Raw genomic sequence first — 25,380 nt, forward strand, 5'->3', positions numbered from 1 at the left:
ATGCCGCCTTAATGGATGACGAATGGAAAGAATAGTAATATTATACAACACCGAGAGCATAATTTATTTGTGCTGAAGCTCTGAGGTAGGATATATTTTCTCATTTATTCATGTTGAATATTGAATGCATACAAAACATTATGAATTAAAGGATGTGGTTTGTAAAAGGCATGGGCATCCAAGCATCATCAGATATATTGTAATATAGTCTGCTGTAAGAGTCATGAAAGACATTAGTATTCCATAAAAATATCAGAAATTGATCAAAGTAGTGTCATGTCAAAAAAGACGAATGTCATAGTATAGTGGGCTGTATAAATATTATAAAAAATATCATTGTATCATAAAAGGTCATGACTTCATAAACCTTTTTGACAGTATAATATATTATACTATATCGTATGTTCATAACGGTAAGTTTGCTAACTTAATATAGATTGTGCCTGAAGACAACACCCACATTAGTTTTGTTTGGGTTAAAACACGCTCACATACTGTTACAGCTGAGTTTCTGGCGGCTGGTTGTTTGAGCGACACCGATGACGACACGAGAGGATATGGGAGGAAACTGGGAGCCTGAGCGGGCGTGGTTTCCGCATGGTCCTAGTGCCCTATGGGTCATTTTCCAGTCCTCAGTTGTTACTTCTACACTAAGCAGAACTTGCTTCATGTGTCAGCATGAATTAATGCACAAGTAAAAACAATAACAGACACACACACGCATGAGTCTTTTAAAAACTAGTTTATTTCCATCCCGACATTAAAGGAAGGTAATGGTGAACTGCAACCTTTTACGGAGCTGAACAGGTCAAGCCTCATCTACTGCACCAAAGCCTGGAATGATTTCATTCAGGATCAATAACTTATGTAAAATATTCTTTACAGCAATAGGATTGAAACTACATAGTAAAATACTGTACAGTGTTTTGCACACATAGTAAGCACTTTTAACAGTATTTGTTCCCTAAGGGCAGACATTTATAGATCTGGAGTTGATCATTATGGCGGATAACTGGTTAAATTAGCACAATGGCTGAAGGAAAATAGAAAAATATAGAATTGTTTGTGATAATATTTAGAGGGTTAAGTGCTTTCGTGGCAAGAGAAAGGACCTCAACGTGATTCGATGAAGAGCAGCAATCCAGGACCTACAAACGCTTAATGGCAATAAGATGGAGAGATATAAAGGGGCTGCACAGTTAAAATACTGAACACATTCACAGGCTCATCTCCTACTTTATAATTGAGAAAAAAAGGACATTTGCTGGGTGGTCGCTTGGAGAAGCACACGCTGCTAACGTGAAGGTGGCAGTTTTTCAAATAATTTTGAAAACTTTTTTACTGAGCGACGACATATTTTCCTCCCTCTTGCAGACACGTTGCACATAAGAAGAGGTTGTATTTACAATTTAATGCAGCACAACTAACCTAGCCGTGGCTTAAGGTCTCACTACATTCATCTTCCCAGCGTCATTTACCTTCTGAGTCCTGTCAGCAGCGCTCTGATCCCTCAGCTTTTGAGTGTTATCTGCGACCGGTGGGAGGACAGTGGCTGCATTTTGAAGACATTTTAAGGACTTTCCGGCATTCATCAACTAGCTACAGCTCTTCCACAGCATTTTGAAAGTCTGACACTAGAACATTTGAATTACATGAAAAGGGTTTGTTACTGCAGCAACGATGGCAATTTTGGTTGTGTCCTCTTTCATTTGCTTGCTATGTCAAGGGTCCTCTTCCACTGGCGGTGGGCTAGTCATCCTGGCTTCGTCGGGTTTGGGAGCGGACTCTTCTCACTCCTACGCTCTCCTTGGTGAGGTTCCCAGTCAAAGCGGCATCGTGGACCTGCTTCATGTTCTCCTGGACTTCAGCTTTGGCGTGCTGCAGCAGGTCAGCTTGACCCTGAGAGAAAAAAAACAGGGGACATCAGGAGAAAAGTGAGGGAGTGCAGAGTAGCAAGGAGAGATGGGGACTGGGGGTGGAAGTGGAGGGAGGGAGGAGCAAAGTGAGTAAAAAGATGAGCAACTCGCTAGAGGCCAAACGCATGCTCTAGAGGTCGACCCCTCAGGGTGTTTGTGTTTATTTTGTGTGAGTGTGAGTTGCTGACCTTAAGGATGGTGATGTTCCAGCTGAAACTCTCGAGCGCCCGACTGACCTTGCGACCCCTCAGCCCCTCCTTCGCCGCCAGACTCTGCAGCTTCTCATGAAACTCCATGGCTGTAGCCGAAAATACACACAACCACAGCAGGTTACAGAATGATGTTTTTTAAAAAGAATTCAAAAATCAACCTGGGAAAAATATATCCTATATATCCTAAATATAACTTGTCTGAACACAGATAAAAAAACTCATCCGTTGTTCCTGTGTAGATGTAATTGTACACAATAAGCACCACTCAAAATAGTTGCTTTTTTAATTGATAAAAGGTTTTTTTTTGCTACTCTTAGAATAGAGATTGTAAATAATATTACTATCCAGGTGTGAGAACAACCTATTAATATACCTTTAATACTATTAATACCTGTTTACATCCGGGTGTATATAGCAAGGCAGTCAAAGCACCCAGGTATCCGTTTACACATTATAAACTGTATATATATAACCAACCTATGACTGAAAATAATAATGATTTAAAAACAAGAAAAAGAAAATGTGACTGTGAAAACCGGCTGATGATGGTTTGTATAATTTGTTGAACAATTGAAGTTGAGCAACACTGATATTTGCTGTGGTCTTGCCGTGTGCGAGCAGTAAACATTGTTCACAGAAATAGACGCGTCAATATTCAACATTCATCGTGCCCGCTGAACAATATTCTGAATGTCACAACGCATCAATGCTGCGTGTCAAAAATCCAGTATGGAGTGGTAGGGCTCTCTTTGGCTATTAGGAGTTTGTGAGATTCAGTAGATTAACACACACACAGAGACACACAGTGATCATATGCTCACTTCAGTTCAGTAAGCTTAGTGAGAAAGGTGCTTTCTGACTTAATGCCTTTATTTCTCTTGATCACAAATTCTGATGTCATCATATCGTCTTTTCGTCTGAATTCCTCAAAACAACCGGCCTGTGAGTTTCCTTCCTCGACCAACACCAGCATCCTGACTCTGAGGAGTCCTGTCCTATCTTCAGATGGGCCTAGACCTCATGAAGAGGCTTCATGGCAAACAGGCCTGATTTTCAATCTTCATTGCCGCACTCAATTTTTTGTTACAATTTATTGTTGTTCACTTCTGATCCATTTCTACGTATTGACACTCAGGCATTGAGCATCAGAAGGAATGATGGAAAGTGGATGGAAAATGAGAGAGAGAGAGAGAGAGAGAGAGAGAGAGAGAGAGAGAGAGAGAGAGAGAGAGAGAGAGAGAGAGAGTCATAAAAGTCAGGCCGCCGGCTAGTTGGAGTTTGTGCAATGAGTTGTGTGTGTGTGTGTGTGTGTGTGTGTGTGTGTGTGTGTGTGTGTGTGTGTGTGTGTGTGTGTCTGGCTTCTTCTGACTGCCCCCGGGCCACTGTCCCACTGTTACCATGGTAACCCGGAAGTGGGTTAATACGGGGCACAAACCATTCCGAGCCATCAACGATAGCCCAGACGTAAAATGTGCCAAGCTAGGGACCACACACACACACACACACACACACACACACACGCACACACACACTTAGAAAAGAGTAAACGGATTGGATGCAAATTCAACAATTCTTCAGACAAAATCTTTCTCTGTCACTAAACGTCTGCAAACACTGACACACACCTGCACACACATACGCTTGTCACTGCTCTACGTTCACACACACCTCCAGAAGTTGCTTGTATAAAAACCTTTACCACGTCGTTGCTAGGCAACTCAAAGCCTACGTGCCAATATAATGTGTGTGTGTGTGTGTGTGTGTCTATTTCCCTGTGAAACCAAGTGAAGCCAATGGAGGGAACATTATTAACGAGCCAATACTTGAACAGTGAGCAGACAAACACACAGAAATGTGGTCCAGAGGCCAAAAGGACGGAGCAGGAAGAGCATCGCCTTCACTTCCTTTCTGAACTACCTTAGCATTTGTGATGGGAAGAGAACACAGATCTATCATACAGCCTGATTTAATTGAGATCAATCAGGCATAAGGAAATATATATATATATATATATATATATATATATATATATATATATATATATATATATATATATATATATATATATATAAACATCTATAATATTTTTTAAGGCACTCACACAAAGTGTAAAATCTATAAATAAAATCTATAAATCCAGATGTGAGTCTCACCACTATACAGGTCGGGGCAATGGAGGAAAAGCAGCTGCTCAATAAAGTTCTCGAAGCGTGGGTTCACACAAATTACAGAAAAGGACGTTCCTCCAGAAGATATGCCCTTATTTGGTGATGTTGGATAAGATCTGGGGTGGGCTGTGAAGGCTCCAGCAGATGATTCAATCATTTGTCTTACTCATCAGACCATTCAGTCAGTCCTCAAGCTAATGGTGCACGTTAATCCATTATCAAAATGGCATAACCATTACAGTACTTAGTTTGTACAACAGGTCGCACTCACAACTTCAAACTACAAAGTTTGTTTTTTAGCACCAACGTCACAATTAACAGTCTTAAGGGAAACTTCTCCAAATGTTTCTTTGTCATGTACATATTTCACAACTGAGTATGCACTTTCACATACCTTTAGTGGTATATTACTAGTACTTGATTTGCCAAGCTTTACAAAAGCACTTTACTGAAGTGAGAGGAATGAAATGTTATTAGTAGTGATCACTACTTAAACATGTCTTTCCATGAAACCCTCTGGATAAACTACTGACCTCCCTGTGCGTGGTTTTCATTGGAACTACTAACAAGCCAATAATATAGTCCCACAGTGTGTTGTGTGGATTAATAAGGACATTGTTTCTGGAAAAACACAAGACTGAAATAATATAAAAAGCAACTTTAGACCCCATAAAAATCTTGTTATTTCTGTCTGACCTCCAGTGATTTAATATCTCACTTTGGTGCAGTGATGTGCTTCCACCCTGGATGTGGATCGCTACGCTCACGCATCAATAATAGGTGTTACTGAGAGTTGAGACTCAGGGCGACAGCAAAAATATTTCAGCGTGAAGTTGCTTTTTGTAAAGATTTAAGTGATAAAGAGACAGATATCTCAAAGCCTGGCAAAATAAAACCCAAATTATTTGCATGACTAAAAAGAACAAGAGAACTAAGAGATACAATTAGTATTTTTTTAAATGTGCATGAACTGGCCCTTTGACACATTCTCTCTCTTCTCCCATGTAGTTCTTGTTCTTGTCCTCCCAGCGTTGCCTCTAGCTATCCATCTCTGCCATCCATCTTCCCACGGCTTTTTTCTCCCTCTCCGTTTCAACTCTCTCTGCTCTGATGTAACAGTGTAGACATCTATCTCTGCCACAAGCCGTCCCATGGCACCCTCTGGGTGACCTGGTTATGCCTTCTCATTGCCTACCCCCTCTCTTCCAACAGTGTGCTGAGGACCTCCGCCTTGGGATCACCTGATCGACATCTTCACTCTGTACACACAGGAAGCGCTTTGTTCATGAGATCAGACCTCGGGCTCTGCAGCAGCTCTTTATCAGATGAACTTAATGGCACAACTTATCGCATTTATGAATCTCATCGTCTTACTTTACTGAAAATACTAGAAGTGATCAAATGTGAAATGCAAGTATAAGACTACTTTACTCTTATACTTGCATGTCAAAGTGTCCTTGAGCAAGACACTGAACCCCAAGTTGCTCCCTGAGCGCTTAACGGACGGCTGCCCACTGCTCCTTATGGGTTAAAAATTCCCTACTGTGGGATTCATTAGTATATATATATATATATATATATATATATATATATATATATGGACGCCAGAAAACCTAAAATGAAGTTCAGTTGAGGATGTAATGAGCTTTCTGGGAGCAAAATGGAGAAGAGTGCAACATCGTAAACAACATTAATCTCTGTTAAACACACTTCTTCTCCACAGTGGCCAAATTGGAACCATTATCTTCCTCTCAAAATACCAATTCACCCTCAGATTTACCTTAACTTCTCCTTCATCTCCTCTGTTCTATTCACGACAGGATTGAAAAGCTGACACGCTTGTGTGCATATCAACCCCCAATGTTCCTATAATAAGGTCAACAAAATGTATTCTGTGAACATGTTTTATGTTTGTTATTGTATGAGTCCTTCTAGGGATTGACATTAGACATTAGCATTAGCTATGAATGCTCTGATACATCGCACGGGATAATTGTTGTGCAAATCTCTATGTATATTGTATTTGTCCCGACCAAATCAACATTAACTCTCTTGAAACCCAGAGATGCTTAAATACAATGATGTCTGTAAGTGCCGCATTATAAAATCCATCACCGACAAAATTATGTAAATTATGTGAATTTCTTTATTTCTTCATCTCCAAGCCACTGGGTAACATTTCCAAACGTGAATGGCAGTGTCTCCTGAGCGGCAGCTGAAGACTGAATCGAGCTGGAGAAGAGGATGTGGGTACGTATGAGAGTGTTGGTGTTTGTTGGTTGTTTATTGTCACTCTGACGACAGTCTGGCTGACTAATGTCAGATAATCAAGACGGCTCAGCTGAAGTAAACAAACCTCTGCCAAACATCACAGAAATGATATCAGCAGGTCAGCTACGGTGCCCTTCGCTTAACAGACTGAAGGATGATTAATGACGGGAGCTGCACACATTTTAACCCCTTCCATCTAAAACATACAGATAAACCGGGCAAGGGTGAAGACTTATTTACTTGTAACCTGTGTGACACATGCTAGCTTCAGCAGATGTCTGCAGAAGATGGGATTGGCAACATATGCTGGGAAAGAAGAAGACGGGAAAGTAAAGAGCATCAGAAAGCTTCAAATGCAAGGGAAAGAAAGTAAATTGAAGGTACAAGAAGAAGAGAAGAAGAGGAAAAACAAAGGAGAATGACAGAAAATAGAGAAAAGATCAAACCAGAGAAAGGGAAAAAAAAAGAATGAGGAGAGAGGGACGGAAAGACAACGACAGTAAATTAGAAGAAAGGGAAGAGGATAATAGAAGAGATAAGAGGGAATGAGAGGAGAGGCAAAAGCATAGGAGGAGAGGAAATGGAATGAGGGGAGTTAAGTTAATGACAAAAGCAGCGGCTGCAGCCCTGTGTGACGAGGCTATGTGGGAGTGCCATGAGTGGACTGGGAACATCGGCATGGTGTTCCACACAAATATCGTAAAACACACGGTCTTAAAAGCAGCATCTGACACACACAGTGACACACGCGTACACACGACTACACACCCATTGACTGTATCTGTAGGATCCTGTCGTAGACTCCATCAGAGAGCTCCATCACCGCTCTGCTCGCATGGACCATCTGCAGACAGGGACACATCTATTAGCATGCAGTGCACCATAAAGCCTTTGCTAATTATCTTGTGTGTAAATCACACATTTAAACACATGAACACATGTCTGTTTCACTGTCGGCTGTAAAAGAACAAAGACTTACAATTAAATAACACAATTGTTTATTACTTAATTTGGTAATTGTCGAAATTACTGCATTAGCCAATTGGAGTTCACACTGTTGGCTGTTTTACCACAAGTTGACACAAATACCCATGCGAGGCACCCACAAAGATGAGACAGCTCTTTCAAATGAATGAAACCCCCCGACACACACACACACACACACACACACACGCACGCACACACGCACACAATGGCATGTGTAGCTTCTGCCTGATTAATTCTGCACTTCCTCTCACCCGGCTGGGACGTGATCCCCTGTGGGAAAAAAAAAACAAAAAAACCACTGTTCGACAAATAAAGGATTAACTACAGTACATAAATTTGACCAGCTCCAATTCAACAAGACACACACAGTCATTCATATTTTCTGTCTCTGTTGTTTGCCTCTTCCTCCAAGCATCATGATTGAGGTGTGCAATCCATTTAGGTGTACGACATTTAAATCTATGCTAATGGTATTCAGCAAGCCGCTCGGCTGGAAACGTAAAGTGGTTAAACACACACAGACAGACACACATTTTTACTAATGCACAAATAGACAGTCACAGGTCTATGGAGTTGCTGGTTGTATTGCAGTGACAAACAACCCTAGTTAAATTAAAGTGTCACGGTATATACACCGGCGCCTTAATCATAACTTAATAAGAAGAAGAGAGACACATCTATTTGTCTCTACTACCGCCTGTTTCTGGCTACAAACTCTCCCTTACTCTCACAATACACACACACACACACACACACACACACACACACACACACACACATGCACTCTAACACACTAACTCTCTCGCGACACTATCTTTATATTGGCAATTCGTACTAACTGTCTATCATCCTACCCAAGAGACTCCTGGGGAATATATAATATTAAACACAAACAAGTGCACTTTGAGTTAATATCAATTTAAAAAGTATTGCAGCAGCCAGATAGATGGCGAAAGACGGGCGTACGGTAATGTTGTTCACCCCAGCAACACTTTCACATGGCAGTATACAGGCTCGAGTGCTGGACCACATATAGGGGGCCTGTCACAGTCTAACAAGACCCGGAGGGGAAAAGAAGAGGCAGGAACTAAGAGAGAGGAATGAGTGAAAGAAGGGGTGAGTGGGAGGCTGAAAGCCTGAGATAGAAACCAAAGAGAAATATGTTTTAGTGAGATATGAAAGTGATAACAGGAAGAAAGGCAGTCATTCTCCCCTTGCAGCTGAGCAACCTAAACCCACCAAACAAACGGATTCATCCCGCCTTATTGACTATTTGATGAGCTGACTAACAGACCAATTGACCACTCTGGCCCCTATTTTCCCTCTGTCCCTCTTTCTCTCTTTGTGTGTACTTCCACAGGGAGGGCTGGATTTATTTTTAGACATCATTAAATAAATTAAGTCTGTTGAATAACTTTCTCCTCGGTCGATGAAAGTTTATTTGAGTGGAAACACACAGGACATTCAGGCCAAGGGGAGGATGTCGCTGATGTGTTTACCGGTCCTTGTTACTCCCAGAACAATTGGGAACGTTGTCTGCTACATAACAATGAAAGCCCACTTTGTGTTTGGGAATATATTGGCTAAAAAGGAAGCTTTTATCTGGGAGGCGGGGTTCGTTGTTAGGTCAAGTACTCAGGAGACGGGAGGTGGTTCACTGATTTGCGCTCTTTGTTGCTTTTGTTCGCTTTCATGTGTGTCAGAGATGAGAAACTCCATTTTGGTAAACAACCATTAGTATGAAACTGTCTCTTCCTTTCTCACCATGTCATAGGTGGAGACAACCCGACGAAGGACGTCTGGCAGGGGCCCCTGGGGCTCCAGTGTGGGGTAGTGGTCAAGGAGGTTAAACAGTAGTAAAGGCGCCCCGTCTGGTCCTGACACCCTGGAGCCCAGAGCGAGGACGCACTGCATGAGGTTAGCCACCGCTGATACGCCGCACAGCTCCTTGAACACTGCGACTGAGTTCTGGTGGGTAAAAAAAAAAAGAAGAGGACCATAAAATATAATAATCTGCAAATTTAAATGCACACAAAGTTTCACAATCTTCCTTTCTTATTTCCTGACCCTGATGGAAAAAACGAAAATCTGTAAAATCTAATTTCAACTCTGTCTCCCACTTGATTTGCTCTCTCGCTCTCTCTTTCTCTGAGACCTATGCGTCTCTCGCTCTTTCTCTCTCTCTCTCTCTCTCTCTCTCTCTCTCTCTCTCTCTCTCTCTCTCTCTCTCTCTCTCTCTCTCTCTCACACACACACACAGACACACACACACACACACATACACACACACATAATTAAAAGTCACTTCTGCAAAAGCGCTATTTGTCTTTTCTTTTCCTGCAGCTGTGCTGTTGAGGTAGTTCAGGTTGAAACAGAAGAAATCCACAGATGTGAATACCAACTGTCCCACCACACTCAATGAACATATAATGAATTTTTCTTATTGCCCCGGGGTGATACACAGAGAAAATTGCTGCCTTGCTTATAAAGGTTGGATTAGCTATTTTTAAACTATTGATTAAAATTTGACACCAGTCTTCCCTTTGCTTTTTTTCAGTTGGGCACACAATACTCACTGTTCAATTTCAATACATTGATAATGAGCAAGATAAATGAGATATCCCTTTTCACGAGCCAGTCACTTCCAATGAGCATGAGACGTGCTGATTATTTTGGTCTACAACATGTAAGAAAAGTGTTAAAAACATTAGTTCAGTGCAACATATACCAGTTGTTTGTGTTGTCTGACTAAGAGCCCAAAACTCACATTTAAAGCAGCAAATCTTTAAAAAGAATCTGGAACCAGTGTTTTGGGGGGATAAAGGACAATACAAAGATTTATCAAACTCTTTGTTGATTATTCTTCTGATGAAGTTATCACAAGTTATTATTTCACCCTTACTCACCTGCATATTTTCTCTCAGGTCTGTCGCTTCTCTCAGCGGAGGAGCAGCCATCTTGAAAACCTCATCTACAGCCCGGACCCCCAAGTCCCTCAGAGCTGTGTAGTCCCTTCCCTTGCGGGCCTTCCGAACAGACAGTCCTCTTTTGTGTGGCTTTCCCCCTCCCCTCCGATTGGTGAGGGCCACATGGACAAACAGCTTGGCGTGGGGAAGTTCCTCCCCTGTCAGAGACTGGAGTGGAATATGTCGGTAGCCCGGTTGAAGACACTCCAGAGGAATGGTGTACTGGCCTGTGGTGGAAGGGAAATCCCATTTCATTTGGTAAAAACACTTAAACAGTCTGATACACTTTCACAATCATTGTGTTTGAGTCCATTTACAGTGACTCCTCTGACCTCTGACACTGACACCAACCTATGAACTCATCCCCTATGAAATCGTCATCCAGCACCACAAAGCGAACCATGGCGAGCTCCGGCAGGTTGATCTGGAACTCAAAGCTCTCATCAAACACAGGGTTGTCCCCATTCTGTGTCACCGTCCTGGTGCGGCGCTCTGTGCAGTCAGCCGGGATGCCGTGGATCTCAACGTACACGTAGGGATCGACCACGTCTCCTTTGGCCCCTGAGCCACGCGGCTTGGGCAAGTTCTGGCCGCTTATCACCTAGGAAGAGGAAAAATATTCATGAGTTTCGAAGCGTATTCCAGTCTGTGATAACTCTTGTGGTGGAAGCAATATTCCCACGCACCTTCACATGAAGCAGCTGTGGAGACACACCAGGCACGGTGTCTCTGGTGTCTCCACTGAAATAAGACACCTCCTGCCGCATGATGGCGGGCCGCAGAACGTAACCACAGTTCCCGTTCTGCTGGAACCAGGCTGTATGCAGGTCCATCATCAGTCCTGCTGTCTGAAAATTCATAGACACAATCTGGCAACCGCACTTCCACAGGTCCTGAGGGTTCATATTGCTCGAGTCAATACGTATGTGGTTGGGGTACACCCGTGACAGGAAATGCTTGTTGTGGTTGACAAATTCTCCAGGGCTCTCGCCAGCGAGACGCACGGCCAGAGACTCGTGAAATGAACACAGCTCCCAGGGGTTTTGGCTCTTGGATGTTGTGGGGAAGTCTATGAAGCGGACTGAGCGGCAAAGAGTTACGAGGTCAGAGAGCTCCTTCAAGAGTTGGAACCGTTTGGGAAGAGGATGATGAGGAATAGACTGAGTGACCGCCGTCAAGGAGACACTTTTCTGCACCATGTCCTTCTCATTCCCTCCAGGCGCTGCCACACCACTGCCGACTGCTTTCATCCTTTGACACATCTCTGCCCCTTCATCCTCCTCACTTACCTCCCCGTCCTCGCCATCAGAACCTGGAGCCAACTTTTTACCTTTTAGTAGAATGCGTTGCCTCAGAGCATACGGCGATGGTAAGTATGTCTCCCCTTCAGATGGCGGATCTGTGTATAACTTCTCCCCGAGTATCCTTATGAGATGTTGCCACATTACTTTCTGCTGTTGAAGTGAACAGTGGTTCTCCAGACATATGATTAATGGGTACTGCGAGGCCACAAACGCAAATCTTCCAATTGTTTCTAACACACAACGCAGGGCCAGAGGGGGTGAGAGAGTGTGTCCCGTACACACCACCGGATCCTCATTGGGGCCATCCCAAACGTCCACCTCCACGCAACGGCAACCCATCTTCAGTGCGCGGATGTAGCCAGAGATGTCGGACGGACCTCGAAACTGGTCCTCGATGAGGTAGGTGTTGTGGGAGGAGCTGATGTAGTAGTGAGACAAAGGCTGGGACATGTCCTGGCACACGGTGTCATGCTCCCTGTCGAAGAGCTGGCACTCTGCCGAGGTGAGGTAGCTGGTGAAGCCATCCAGTGACAGGTATCCCTCCTGCCGGCCCTCCTCCGATGGCTCGTGGGACTGGATGAGCTTCAAGCTGGTCTCCTCGGTCACCTTGAGGTCACAGTGAGAGAAGGGAATTAGAAGATGAAGGAAAAAACTGGAAAGAGTTGTAAAGATGTAATAGAGGCCGGGATTTGCAAATATGTCTGACTTGTTTTCTGCTATTTGTATGCATGATTGGTTCATGTTACCCACTTGAGTCATGCCTTGCTCAGCCTCGAGGAACTTCATCAGGTCTTTGGTGTCCAGGAACTCCTTGTTGCTAGAGAACTGCACCAACAGAAAGTAGATCTCCGGACGTGTGCAAAAGTCATGGAAGACCTCGATGAACTCCTGCCTGTTGACGCGCTCATTTCTTCCTATTAGTCTTTTGTTTTCGACATGATCTTTAACTCCAGATTCATTATCGAGAGTGAGCCCACGCATCCTCTCCCTAACTCTTTGAAGCTCTTTGAACCTGTGCTCCACTTTGCGGGAGCCGACCCCAGGGTTCACGCTCTGTATCAGCTTAACGGCAAACTGCAAGCGGATCCCTTCCTCGACGTCTTCCTGTCCGTACGAATCAGCAGCAGAGGAGAACAACTGCTCCAGCCAGCCAAGACGAAGGCTGTCCTGACTGCTGGAGAGCATGTCCAGGGCATGTTTCCCATACTGCATCAGATACCTGAAAGAAGAACAGGCAAGGCAGATGTAGTTGGACAGAATTTCCTTACTATGCTTATACACAATTCTATTTGTTTGGCCTTTAGCTGACACTCACATACAATACAATTACTATAGCAGTAGAATAGGCCTCCACTAAAAGCAAATCTCATAGGACCACAAGAAGAAATCAGCTCACTGATAGCTCTCTGTTCCCGCCAATAGAATCAATAAAGGAGGAAAAGTAAAGCCTAAGACACAAAGAGATACCATGTTGGACTCACATCAACGTCCTAATTAAATTAGATGGATTAGTCCCTGCCCCACATGTGCAAACCTTTGTTGAACCACAAAACACACAAGAACTAGTACACCATATGCACACGCACTAATACTTTAAAGAAGCACAAGAGTGAGCCTGCGAGTTGTGCTTTTTGGGCTGTATAAATGAAACTGACTCTGCTTCTCTGATGAAAGCAGCCTTTTCATTAATTTTATTTGATTAGTTCAGCAGAAAACACAGAGTTGTCCAGAAAAACAAGTCAAACTTGGCTCAAGATCAATTCAAATGTATGGGTGAACTGGTCCTTCCACAACCAAAACATCAACAATAGTTTGACCTAAAAGACTTTATATAACAGGGAGGGAAATGTGTGAATATTGACAGTAAACACTGTATTTTACGAGTGTCTTTACTGTACACAACTACTGTACACTACAGCGGTAGACTACTGCTGTAGTGTACTGCTGAATAAATGTTTAGAAGCTCTGAGGATCAGATGATTCTTTCATTATTAAATGTGTGTTGTGTGTTTCTGGTACATATTACAAGTGTATAAAATGTAAGACTGCAGTGTCATACCTCAGGCCCGTCACCCAAATGTTAGCCACTTCAGCAGAGTTGGCAACCAGGTCCAAGCTTTCATACATCTCTCCATAGATGATGGAGAACGCACAGTCCTCGGAAATCTGCTCATAAACTCCGCTGGTGCGGAAAGTTTCTGTGTTCCGACCCGTCCGAACCTAGAGGATGAGACCACAAGAGATGCAAACACAAACGCAAGATTTAAAACATAAATAAAAATCAATGGTTGCGTTCCTGATGATTCTGGGTTGTAAATATCTCCAATGCTTTTGTCTGAAAGACTCAGTGAGATCATTATTGAAGTGAGGCAGGGTAAAGGTATTTAAAGAGGGCTCTCAACACCTTCAGGGGAGGCTCAGTGAATGGAAGTGAAAAAAATATGAAACTTCATTATTTTTAAAAGAAGCTCACATAGGATAACTTAATGTGTGTGATTTGGTTAAATAAATAGTTTAGAGATACAGTAGTTTGGATGAATTCAGTTTTTCACACTTTTCCGGAGTCATAAACTAATAAATGCCTCAGGACAGACCTTTTTTCTGTATTTGGTGTAGTCTGAAGTCTTGTTAAACAGCAATATGAGCTTCAATTTTGCTTCAGTTGTGTGGATGGTCAAGTGAAGTGTGAAGCGGCTCTGGGTTCAAATATCATAATTAGCAAGTAAACCATGTAGCGGGTGATGGGGCACCTCTTTGCTTTGTCTGAGAGGACACAGTCTCTTTAAAAACCCTGATTCAAACATTTCTTTCTGTGGACACTGACCTCTCTTATGGAGGCCAGGGAGATGCGGGCTTTGTCTGACTCCTTTTTGGATGGCTCCCAGCACAGAGCTTGGAGGCCTGCGTCCAGAAGATAGTAACGCAGGTAAACACGGGAGTTGGTTCGGATTTTCTTCAGCTCAATCCCCTCAACCTGAAATGAATAAATGAAGTTGTCAACTGTTGACTTTCAGTAACGCTCAGTCCATTTCACTTCTGAACTTCCTTTAGTGTTTGACAGGCTCAAAAGCCTGTGATCCAACAGTAAAATCTTGATGCACACAAGGGAGATTCAATCACAGATAAGTAAAATAAAACAACCATTCATTCCGACTATATCAACAACATCATAGTTTTTTTTACCTATTTATTATACCTCATGTGTGATTACACATTTATTATGCTTGTTTTTCTACTTATGTCTCTTGCTTGCTTGTTTGCCTGATCCCCTATGTTGCTGTAATCCTGCAAAGTTCCTCGCTGTGGGAATAACAAAGGATCATCTTAATTTATATTCCATGTAAAGGTTTATGATGTGGCTGACCCACCATGGAGTGAATACAGTCTGCAGCGCTGCTGATCTTCTTTTCTGACAGACTGCTGCTGAAGGACACCGTCTTCTTCCTATCCCGACCAGCACGTGACCCATCCTGATGAGCAGGGAGGAGAGGAAGGATGAAAGGACGGCGTGGATAAAGAGAGGAGGAGGGAGGGGATTGCAAAAAGAAGAAGACAAATGAATACAAAGACAGAAACAGACAGACAGTTATCCCTCTGAACAGTATTCTTTGCGTGGGCATGACAAACATTTTTTCCCCATTCAGAATGGATCTACAAGGATTAAAAGAAATGTCAGTTTATATAACAATATATAAACACAGATTATTTGGTCTACTACATAGAGCCTCCTCCTCCCAATCTGTTGTTTTTCCTGATACTAAAAGCCTCCGCTTGCCCTTGCCTTTCACCATTACGCCATTAATCATACCTGACCAGACAGAGGCAGCAGGCAGCAGCATTCTAATTCTGCTCCTCCGCCACGACGCTGGCAGACCCAATCAGTTTATCTGAGCTCACCATCGCAGCTCATCCGTCTGATTCATTGACCGATCAGATATCACCCCCACAGAGAACAGATAAGAGCATATACGTTGGCAAAGTTATTCAATTACGAATATATTAGAGTCCTGATAAAATCCAATCAAAGACTTAATTGAAGTTAATGCAAGGCCTAAGCAGGATGGCATAACTGTAGTTGATTCAATCCTAAGAGTGACTGAACGCACTCAACATACTTACTTACATACTGTAGGCCTATACATCACAAGCAGGGAAGCAAAAAGTAATAATAGTAGTAACAATTTGTAATAAAATGTCATCTTTAAAATTAAAATGTACTTCTACAATTCAATCTCTGGTAAGATTCTGGATTTTGTTTGTGATAATTAAAAAGACCTAGTAGAAATATACTTTAAGTTCACGAGAACCTTTATTCCAATCTTCATATGCATACAGGTACATACATGAAACTTGACCTCTGCAGAGCGCCCGGGGTGCAACCTGGAGGTTCAGGGTCACGATGGTCAGCATCAACGATAGAAACACCGGCCTTGTTGTGACAGGATAGGCAGTTCGAGGAATACTCCGGAGAGGAGCGATGACTGAACATGCAGCAAACAGGGAGCATGCGCAAGCAGGTAGCCGTCCAATCATCAGGCCGAATTAAATGAAGGAAGGTTTGTTACAGACAGCGACAGCCATCGATTTTTTGTCAGAGCATATGATTTATTGATTCCCATCGGGATGTAAAGTGAACTGTTTCATTCTACTCAAAATAAATACAAAAATAAATGTATTTTAGGAAGTTGTTTTGCTTTGGAAACAGTCAATAAATTAAAGCAAATTTTAGAAAAATATATTTTTGCCATCTTAAAATGGCAAATGAAGCTCTTGCGGAAAGACAGAAAGACTATTCTTTTGCATGCTTAGGCGGAGTTTATTTATTATATATCCTGCCATTTCATCCACTCAGCCATGGTCATTAACATTTCCTTTACTGCCTTTGTCTGAGGCTGTCAACCCTAATATTAGCTGTTTAAATCCATCCAATAGCACAGTGACAGACCTATACTGTGAGCCTATCCTGCTGTCTCCTATAAATATGATTCTCTCAATGCCTTTGGGACATTCATGCTGCGGTTACACTGGTTCCTCCACCTCCACATCACCATCCAGTCTTTGCATATTCATCGGCTTCATTATTCCATCATTTTATTAGCCTCATTAGCCTAGCAGTCTCAGCAGGATCATCAGCCACCATCACCACCAGTGTCTCAACTCCACAGAGGAATATATGTTGCTGAGGCTTTCTGTCAATACTTAATTATCTGTGATAATAAACAATTATCTTTTCTTCGTTAAAGGGCCTATCCTGATTGAAATACATAAAGCTTAATTTGTTTGTGGATTCTAAAGTCATCCCCAGTATTACGATCAACATTTTCTTACTTATAGTGAATTTTTGTGATCAGCGGCATATTAATATCTCCTCATCAGCATGACTCTGATTATATTCAAATAAAAGTTCATATGAGAGCACTTGGATATTTTATGAAATAAGAGAGGAGGGAATCCTTTATATGAAAGAAATCTGGGGGATATGAAAGACAAAAAGAGATTTTAAAAAAAGATAGAAAGAGAGAGAGAAAGATCCTGTGTTTCCCTCAGAAGGAGACGAATCATCACAAATCCTCATAGAATTAACTCATTAAGACGGAGAAGTGTTTCCAATGGCAACAAGTTTCTTTGAGCTGACGTGGTGAGGGAGGCGGGGCTCTAAAAACACACCTGGTGCCTTCATAGAGGGCGTGTGGACAGAGCGTAAGTCTTTTCTGCAAGACCCGATGTTTCCTCCTCTGAAAACGGCAGGAAGCACAAGGAAAAGCTCTAATCATCAGTTTTAGCCCCTAAAAAAGATTTGAACAAAATAAAACACTGACTTGATTTAGTGTTCTCACTATAAAGCTTCCCCCCTTTGGAGTGTTTCAGCAGCACGATTCAGATGCAACTTCACCACACCAACAGCATTTATTTGGAAAAAAAAAGCCCCCAATTTGAATATGAAAGCTTATGGGAAATTCCTCAGTGATGCAGAATGAGGTGCAGGGCTGATGCCTATTGACTTAACTCACAAATACAGACACGTGCACCTTCACACAGGATACAGTACCACTCCAATTAGTCACACTCTCTCATCCTTTCATACACTGTGATGACAGGCACCGGAGATTAATGTTCGACTCAATCTATATGTCTTCCTGTCTTTGTGTGTGTGTGTGTGTGTGTGTGTGTGTGTGTGTGTGTGTGTGTGTGTGTGACATTAGCGGTAATGGTCCTTGTATGGCTGCACTAGCACCAGTCACAGTGCACACCAATTTGCATTTAGGAAACTCATATCATAACTAAATGGTCTCCCCAGACGTGCACTATGTGACCAGTAACACACTTGTAATTCTTGATTAATAGACAAGTGATGGAAAAATGTGTCTTCCCTTGAAAATCGAATAAAACTCATATGGCGTGTGCCTTTCACAAGCTGTGTTTGCAGCGGGGGGAACGCCAGTATTCTCTCAGGGGCCTGTTCAACAGTTGAGATTCAATTGTCTCATGTGTGGAGGCTGCCCTACACGTGTGTAGCTCTGTTACGCCTCCGACATAAATTTACTGATAAAGAGAGAGACACAACCAAACAACGGTGATGTCACTGCAGACTGTCAGCCTAACAAGATGAAACTGGAGGGTACAGATTAAGCGGTAAGAGGATAAACACATGAATAAAATACAAAGGTAAAGTTATTAAATTTTCCATGCAAAAGAGGCACACATAGTCTCAGCAGGTTAAAGCACTAACACAGACACACACATAACAAAAGCAGTGCAGCCTCTAGACCCTGATAAAATACAAATAAAATCAATTTTCCTTCAATCTCTGTACAGAAATTGTACATTCTGTCTGTTTCATGTTTCCGTCAAAAAGGCCCAATTTTTGTTTTTCTGACTAAGAGGCAGATGAGTCTCCAAAACCACCACTACGCTTCAAAACAGGAAGCCGCCTGTCAGCTCGTCGTAGCGCTTCCTGTGGCTTCACTGAGGGCCAAGTGAAGCGACAACACAAAGGACAAGGAAACAGAGAAAGAAAGAATTCTTTCTGCAGTAAAACAGTAATGGGAGATGTCACTGTCGGGTCAAAACCTAATTACTCCTAATTCTAATTATTGATCCTTTTTTATTTATTCTTAGATTTGACACATATGTGAGCCCATGAAGTGATTTATTCATTACCTAAGATTACTGTGAATACATTTGGAAAATTGCTACGAGATTACTGATGTCCCTGATGGAACATGTTGACGGATTGAACTGGAGGGACAGATGGATGGATGAAGGGCGAGAGAAATAGGGAAGACTGTGTGGCAGAGCAGATTAGATGCAGTTATCAGAGACGGACCCACAAGATGACAGCGATACATCACAGAACATTTAAAACTTAGAGAAAATAACACGGATTAGCAAAAAGAAAAAGAAGACCTACAAGAAAGATGGGGAGAAATAAATACCAAAGCTCTTTGGTAGATAACACATTTCTTTATGTGTACAGAGCCCTTGGTGTTTGCCTGTAGAAACCAGCATTCATTAGCCAGCCAACACTCATGAGTAGTATGATGTATGAGAGCGTATGTTTATATAGATGCAACACGCGCGTATCACTAATTGCAGCATCTCAGAGCAGAATGAAGATGAAAGTCCTTCGTGAGTGTCATCTTTGATCCACTAATTGAGATAAACCTAAACTCTGAGAAAGAGAGATGATTGTTAGATGGAATAATGTTAAGAATAGAGGCGTGAGAAGGGTGTGGACGCAGATCTGTCTTCCCTCTCGCCTTGTGGGTTTGACGGCAGATGAAGGGTGATTAATGGCATAGTTAATTCCAGTGCCTCTCACTCTGGAGGGGGGGGCTGGAGGGGGATGCAGTGGAAACGTGAGATGATGTATGGAACGTGCAAAATAAGCATTGAAAAAGAAAGTTTGGGAATTTATTATCAAGATTAAATATTTCATTCAGAGGTATGGGGAGATTTGTTTTGAGGTTTATTTATGTTTCAAAGCAATTACTTAATCTGAACACTCTCTTCAGGGGACCAGCAGCCAGTGTGCGTCTGCATATAGTTCTATTCATTACATTATACCAAGGCTAAGGAATAATGGCTCCTGATTGGCTGGCAGGTGTCCATTAGACCTGTCTAGTTGCAATCAACCACACTGCTCTGAATCACTGAACAAGGCCATCACACTGCAGTCACCATAGCAACAACAATGATGCTTCATCCCATGCACCAGTTCACTCTTACCGGTGAAACTGACCTGAATGTGGGTTAAAATGGATGAGAACTTACACACAATTACACATGTGTGTGTGTGTGTGTGTGTGTGTGTGTGTGTGTGTGTGTGTGTGTGTGTGTGACTTCAGAAGAGAACAGGACATTAGTGTCAAACAGGAAGCTATGTGGTCTCGTCATTCTGTCAGCAGCATAATGTATAAAGACCGTTAAACAAGAAATGTGGTGAGCATTCACAGTAACTCAACTGCTCGGTCTGCTTATGACCCCCTGCCCTTGTGGCAAGAACTGCAGATGCTCTTTCGCGCCTCAAACCTTCAAAGTCACATGAACGCTCCAGCGCACACACAAGCACAGTCACAGTCACAGACACAACCAAACACATACGCCACACAAAATGAAAGAAGTAAAGGTTGACTTGAAAAGGTCATCTTATCAGAGACCTAACCACGGCTTCAGCTGACAAACGTCACAGCTGCATTTACTGAAAAAAGAGGACCACTAAGACCATGAACAGGCAGTTGGAGCCTTGAGTCAGGCACCGAGCGGGGTTTTCACACGCCTCAGCGATGACTTGAGGTGAGGCTCAAAAACAGGCACGAAGTCAGGGACATGCATGCATGGCTGGATGTATATCATCATGGGATCAGAGGAGCATGTCCTGTGGCTCCATCACAATCAGTGAGAAGGTGTATGCACTCCCTGTGCTGTGCAGGGGTCATGCTTATGCAGGCTAAAGTAGTTTAAAGCAAGCTAAATATGTTGATTTGAACTGCAGGAGGTGCTCAGGGCTGCTCTGACTCAAACAACCCCAGCTGTGTGCTAAAGCCTGTGGCTAATGCTGCTCCCTCAGACTGAGGGAAAAAACACACACACAAGATATCAAATGTTTTAAAAAAGCACACACAACCCCATTAGACATGAATACTGATGAAGGTACACACACTAAAATAAGCTGTCCAGTAAAACCAGTTAAAATGGGCAAAAAGTTTAAGGAACCCAAACATTTCAGGAAATACACTTGTTTAGCTGTGGGATTAACTGTTCCTGTTCGTTTGGGAGATTTGATGCTGAAGCCAAGCGAGGGTTATCTTAGCTTAGCATAAGGTCTGGAAACATAGAATGCATTGATTAGTGAGCTTTACAGGTGATGTTGTGCAGATATGTTATTGTACCAGTTGGGCTGTTTCTCTTCGCTTTTAGTCTTTATGATGAGCTCAGCTAATCGTTAACTAGCCCCAGTGTCATACTGAATAAGTGGTGTTGATCTTCTCATCGAGCTCTCAGCTCTCAGCTAATTTATTCAAATATCCAAAAGTATTTGCACAATTCCTTAAGTTTGCAGATATGATGAAGCACTGTGGTCTCCTTCAAGAGTTGAGACAATTATTGGCTTATGTTCCTTTAAGAAATCCTTATATCATCTTAAAATTGTCTGTGCAAGTGTGTGTTTTGAAAGACAGACGAAGAAAGTATCTGATGGGCATCTACACACAAAGATGAACTTGAAACAGACATAATGTGGGCACCTGATTCTGCATCTCCTTCACGCACACGAGAGGGCGAGACTGAATAAATGAGAGGACATTGGAGAGCATGAAGAACATACCGATGAAATGCAATTAAAGGTACTCTCATTACCCCAGCCGAAGCAAACAGGATCAAGAACACACACACACACACACACACTCTGGACATCAATCACATGACTCCTGAGAAAAGCAGTCCGGAATGTCAAGTTTCCTGTTTATCTGCCTACATACCACCCCAGACTCCCATTGTGTGGAATCCTGAGTTGAGCCATAGGAGTAGTTTGAGAAACAGCAGAACTCTGAGCTCCATCTATCTTCCGCTTCAGATGTCTGGGATTATAAATACAAGTATGTTTATGGTGAAAGAACAAACGCATGCGCACTGCTGTGATATATGGTTTGCCGCACGTTCTCAACATTAACTGTGCCCACTGAATACGGACAAATCAAATACATCATCAGACCATAAATGCATGCTTCAATACACGGGATGCACATGCAGCGTGCAGCCCTTTACCCACGCTTTCCTGCATTAACTACTCTTTGAAGTGCAGGGGATGTTCTGTGTGCAGACACAGGACTTAATTAACACCATTTCTGACCTGTAATGAGATGCCAGAACTGAAGCAAACAGAGTGTTTTAAAATCCTCTGTTGGGCTGGCTGCAATGTCGTAACACAGAAAACAGACAAGAGCAGGCCTGTGTGTGGGCAAGGAGGTGAGGAAAATTTCTGTGTGTGTGTGTGTGTGTGTGTGTGTGTGTGTGCACACATGTGTGTGTGTGTGTGTGTGTGCTTCAGTGAAAGAGAGAGAGAAAGTTAGGTGTCATCACCAACTGCTCATGACTTAATAGCAATATTGCAACATGAACCTTGCAAGGAAATTGGCCAACTGGCCGGCTTCCTGCTTGCAGAGTAGGAGCCAATCAGACACAGACGAAGCCGTGTTTGAATAATCATGTCGTTACTAGCAGCAGCTCTGGAGACAAGCAGCAACTCAATACAAAACCTTCCACATGCCCAGAAGGCAGAAACCATAAAAGCACAAAGTCAGCCAGCCAGTTATTGATTCAATATGAATTATAATACTTTACAAAAAAAGTCAAAAAGCTAACCAGCTGAGTGTGAGATCTTTGTCTAGGGCTCAATATTAGTAAACTCAGATCAGTGTAGGCAGCAGGGTTAATTGGACAGGGGTATTCAACTGTGAGCCCCACAGGAAGACATGCAATTCTCATTTTAATCAAAGCTACAGCAGGTGAATTCACTTTTTAGTTCCTCCTCCGCCTCTCTGGCTGATGGCGTGCTAATAAGTGACATCCCCTGTGTCTGGAACAAAACATTCCCTGCACATATTAGTCACATATGAGTGAATTGCTTTGACATTTCCTGTGAGGTCATACTCGAGGCTTGGGTCAAAATGTTTGACAGGCTGCTTTTAAACTCACGATCATCTTGAATGTGTCATGATGTCATGAAAATATTTTTGCTCATTTTAACAACTGAGGGAGATGAGGTGACTGAAAATGTTGCTATTGACAGATGACAGGAAGCTGACAGGAAGCAGAGTAACTGTTTCAAGTTGCAGGTACACAGACGTGTATTCCTGAGTGTGTTAAGTCACACCGTCGAGTAGTGCTTGAATAGTCACTTTCTTGTTTGTTTTTCATTCCATTGTATTCCATGTAACGTTTGTGTGCCACTTAAGAAACCATGATGTCCTACTTTATCTCGTCTTGTCTTTTATGAAACCATTGCTCATTCATGCAGGTATACTGTGGCAACAGTTTACATGCATCTGTTTGTTTTAAAGTGTTTCCTCCTATATTGTAAAGCAAGATGAGCCGTGTTCCCCCCCGACAGAAATGATGGCCTACCTTGATCAGACTGCTGCGTCGAGGGATTGGTTTGGAGGCTGAATCTGATCCCGCGCTCTCCCACGTCGGGGACTCGCAGCTGGACTCGTTTTGGACCCTTTTCACGGTGTCTGACACGCCGCAGTTTCCGTTTGACACCGGTTCACCTCGATGCGTCTCCGGGCTCATTCCGGCTCCTCCCGACGCAGCTTTCCAGCCAGCAACCGGTGGACCGACGGCGCTCTTGTTATCTCCAAATTCAGCCATGGTGACACTTTTTTTGTGGGGGTCGAGGGGGGCGGGGGGGTTCTCAGCTCTCTTGAAAGCGACACGGCTCCGAACACAACAAAGGTGCACGCGGATTCAGGCGTGCCATCGTGTGAAGTGAACGACAGGCGACCATGCGCAGAGGAAAACTTCTCTCTCTCTCTCTCTCTCTCTCTCTCTCTCTCTCTCTCTCTCTCTCTCTCTCTCTCTCTCTCTCCCTTCTACACACACACACACACACTCACACGCACACACACTCACTGAGGGGGGTGACAGCGGGAGAGACAGCAGCTGAGCGACAGCGGTGACCGACACCTCGACGTCCGCCGCTCACACTCAACACATCACCGCGAGACACATCTAGCTGGATGTGCGCTTGCGTTCAGGAAATGCGCACATGCAACGGAGGCTGTGTGCTCCTCCTCCGCCGCCGGCCGAATCTCAAGCCTCTTCACGCTGTGCTTACGGAACAACGTGCACCAGGATGGTTTCTACGCCTAGACCTTTGATTCAGCCCCTGCTGCTGGTCTTCAGGTTTATGAGCGCAGCAGCAGCAGCAGCAGCAGCAGGCTAATAAAGTCGTCATCTGTCAGCAGCTTGTCAGAGGGGTGTGTGGTCCGCGCTCCTCGGTCCCTCCAGCAACCAAGTCCGATTTGATGGACTGCTTGTGCTTTGTAGATCTGTTACAATCCATTACTGAGATCAACTTTTGGGTTGCCAGGTTGTGAAAACTCTCCGTTTGATACGTTATTTCTAGAAAAAAGGCTGCAGACTATCCAGTCGCCATTTATGCCCACTAACAACTGTTTTATTTATGATTGACCCTCTATTATTTATTTTTATTGACATTAATAAATGCCAACCTGACAGTTAATATCCTTAATTAATCACTTATACACATCTGTAGCTGCAGACTTGGCAATTAAAACCTTCTATTAAAGATAATCAACAATACAAACCTGACAAATACAAGCCTTCATTACTGACTGATGAATATTTAAAACTGAATGTCTTCTATTAAAACCCTCTTTTCATTACCTTTTTTACTTTCATAACTGCAGACTCAATTATAAAACCCGATATGAATGACTAACATTCAAAAGACTTAATATTAAAAACCCCTATCTGTCATTCGCATAAATCATGATCATGTCATCCTTCTGTATTTGAGAAAGTAAGCTATTATCAAGGTATTTTTCCAGTTTAGACTTGCACTCAAATTAATATTCTTTTGAAATGCATTGAGACATTCCTAAACACGCAGTAAGATACCTCAACTGCACCTCTAAAATTTAATTGAAATCAAGGTCATGGATTTTCCTCAAGGATTCAGGGGACATTGTGATGCATTGCTCAGGGAGAATTGCCAAGATGCCTTCCTCAAGGATAAACGCCAAATAAAATGAATGAGCTCACTTTTTTTTTTTTTTGCCTGAAATAATTACCACACAATTTCCCAGTAAGAAAGTTTACAGAGAGTAGTGCATCCAGGTCGTGTGTTCCCTGAACTGTAGGGTTTCTGTGACTCTGCAAGACGAACACCCCGCTCTAAAGCTGAAATGACTTTGCTTGTTGACACACAGTTGTAACAATACTTACACACAGGGGCGGACTGAGGGGAAAAAAGTGGCCTGGGAGTTCTTGTCAAACCAGCCTACTCAATACACGATGCGTTGCCCAGGCAC

The 25,380-nt window shown here is 42.9% G+C and overlaps 1 protein-coding gene across 2 annotated transcripts; it reads right to left on the minus strand.

The window, feature by feature from the left end:
- Positions 1-760: 760 nt before the first annotated feature.
- On the minus strand, positions 761-24,019 carry LOC137785041 (inactive phospholipase C-like protein 2). Of its 2 annotated transcripts, XM_068576060.1 has the most exons (12): positions 23,450-24,019; positions 15,193-15,294; positions 14,649-14,798; positions 13,884-14,044; positions 12,575-13,043; positions 11,207-12,430; positions 10,872-11,121; positions 10,461-10,747; positions 9,319-9,522; positions 7,336-7,411; positions 2,105-2,214; positions 761-1,899 (listed from the first exon to the last, which is right to left on the minus strand). In XM_068576060.1, exons 1-12 carry the CDS (start codon positions 23,693-23,695, stop codon positions 1,750-1,752), a joined length of 3,429 nt encoding a protein of 1,142 aa, XP_068432161.1. In that variant the 5' UTR covers positions 23,696-24,019; the 3' UTR covers positions 761-1,749. The 2 variants fall into 2 exon arrangements, with proteins under 2 accessions (XP_068432161.1, XP_068432162.1); XM_068576061.1 differs by lacking the exons at positions 14,649-14,798; positions 15,193-15,294; positions 23,450-24,019 and adding an exon at positions 13,221-13,272 and having other exon boundaries at positions 13,884-13,909.
- Positions 24,020-25,380: the final 1,361 nt, after the last annotated feature.

This window comes from Clinocottus analis, unplaced genomic scaffold (assembly GCF_023055335.1).
Source record: "Clinocottus analis isolate CAN_PGR_092001 unplaced genomic scaffold, fCliAna1.0.p SCAF_14, whole genome shotgun sequence".
NCBI classification, from domain to species: Eukaryota; Metazoa; Chordata; class Actinopteri; order Perciformes; family Cottidae; genus Clinocottus; species Clinocottus analis.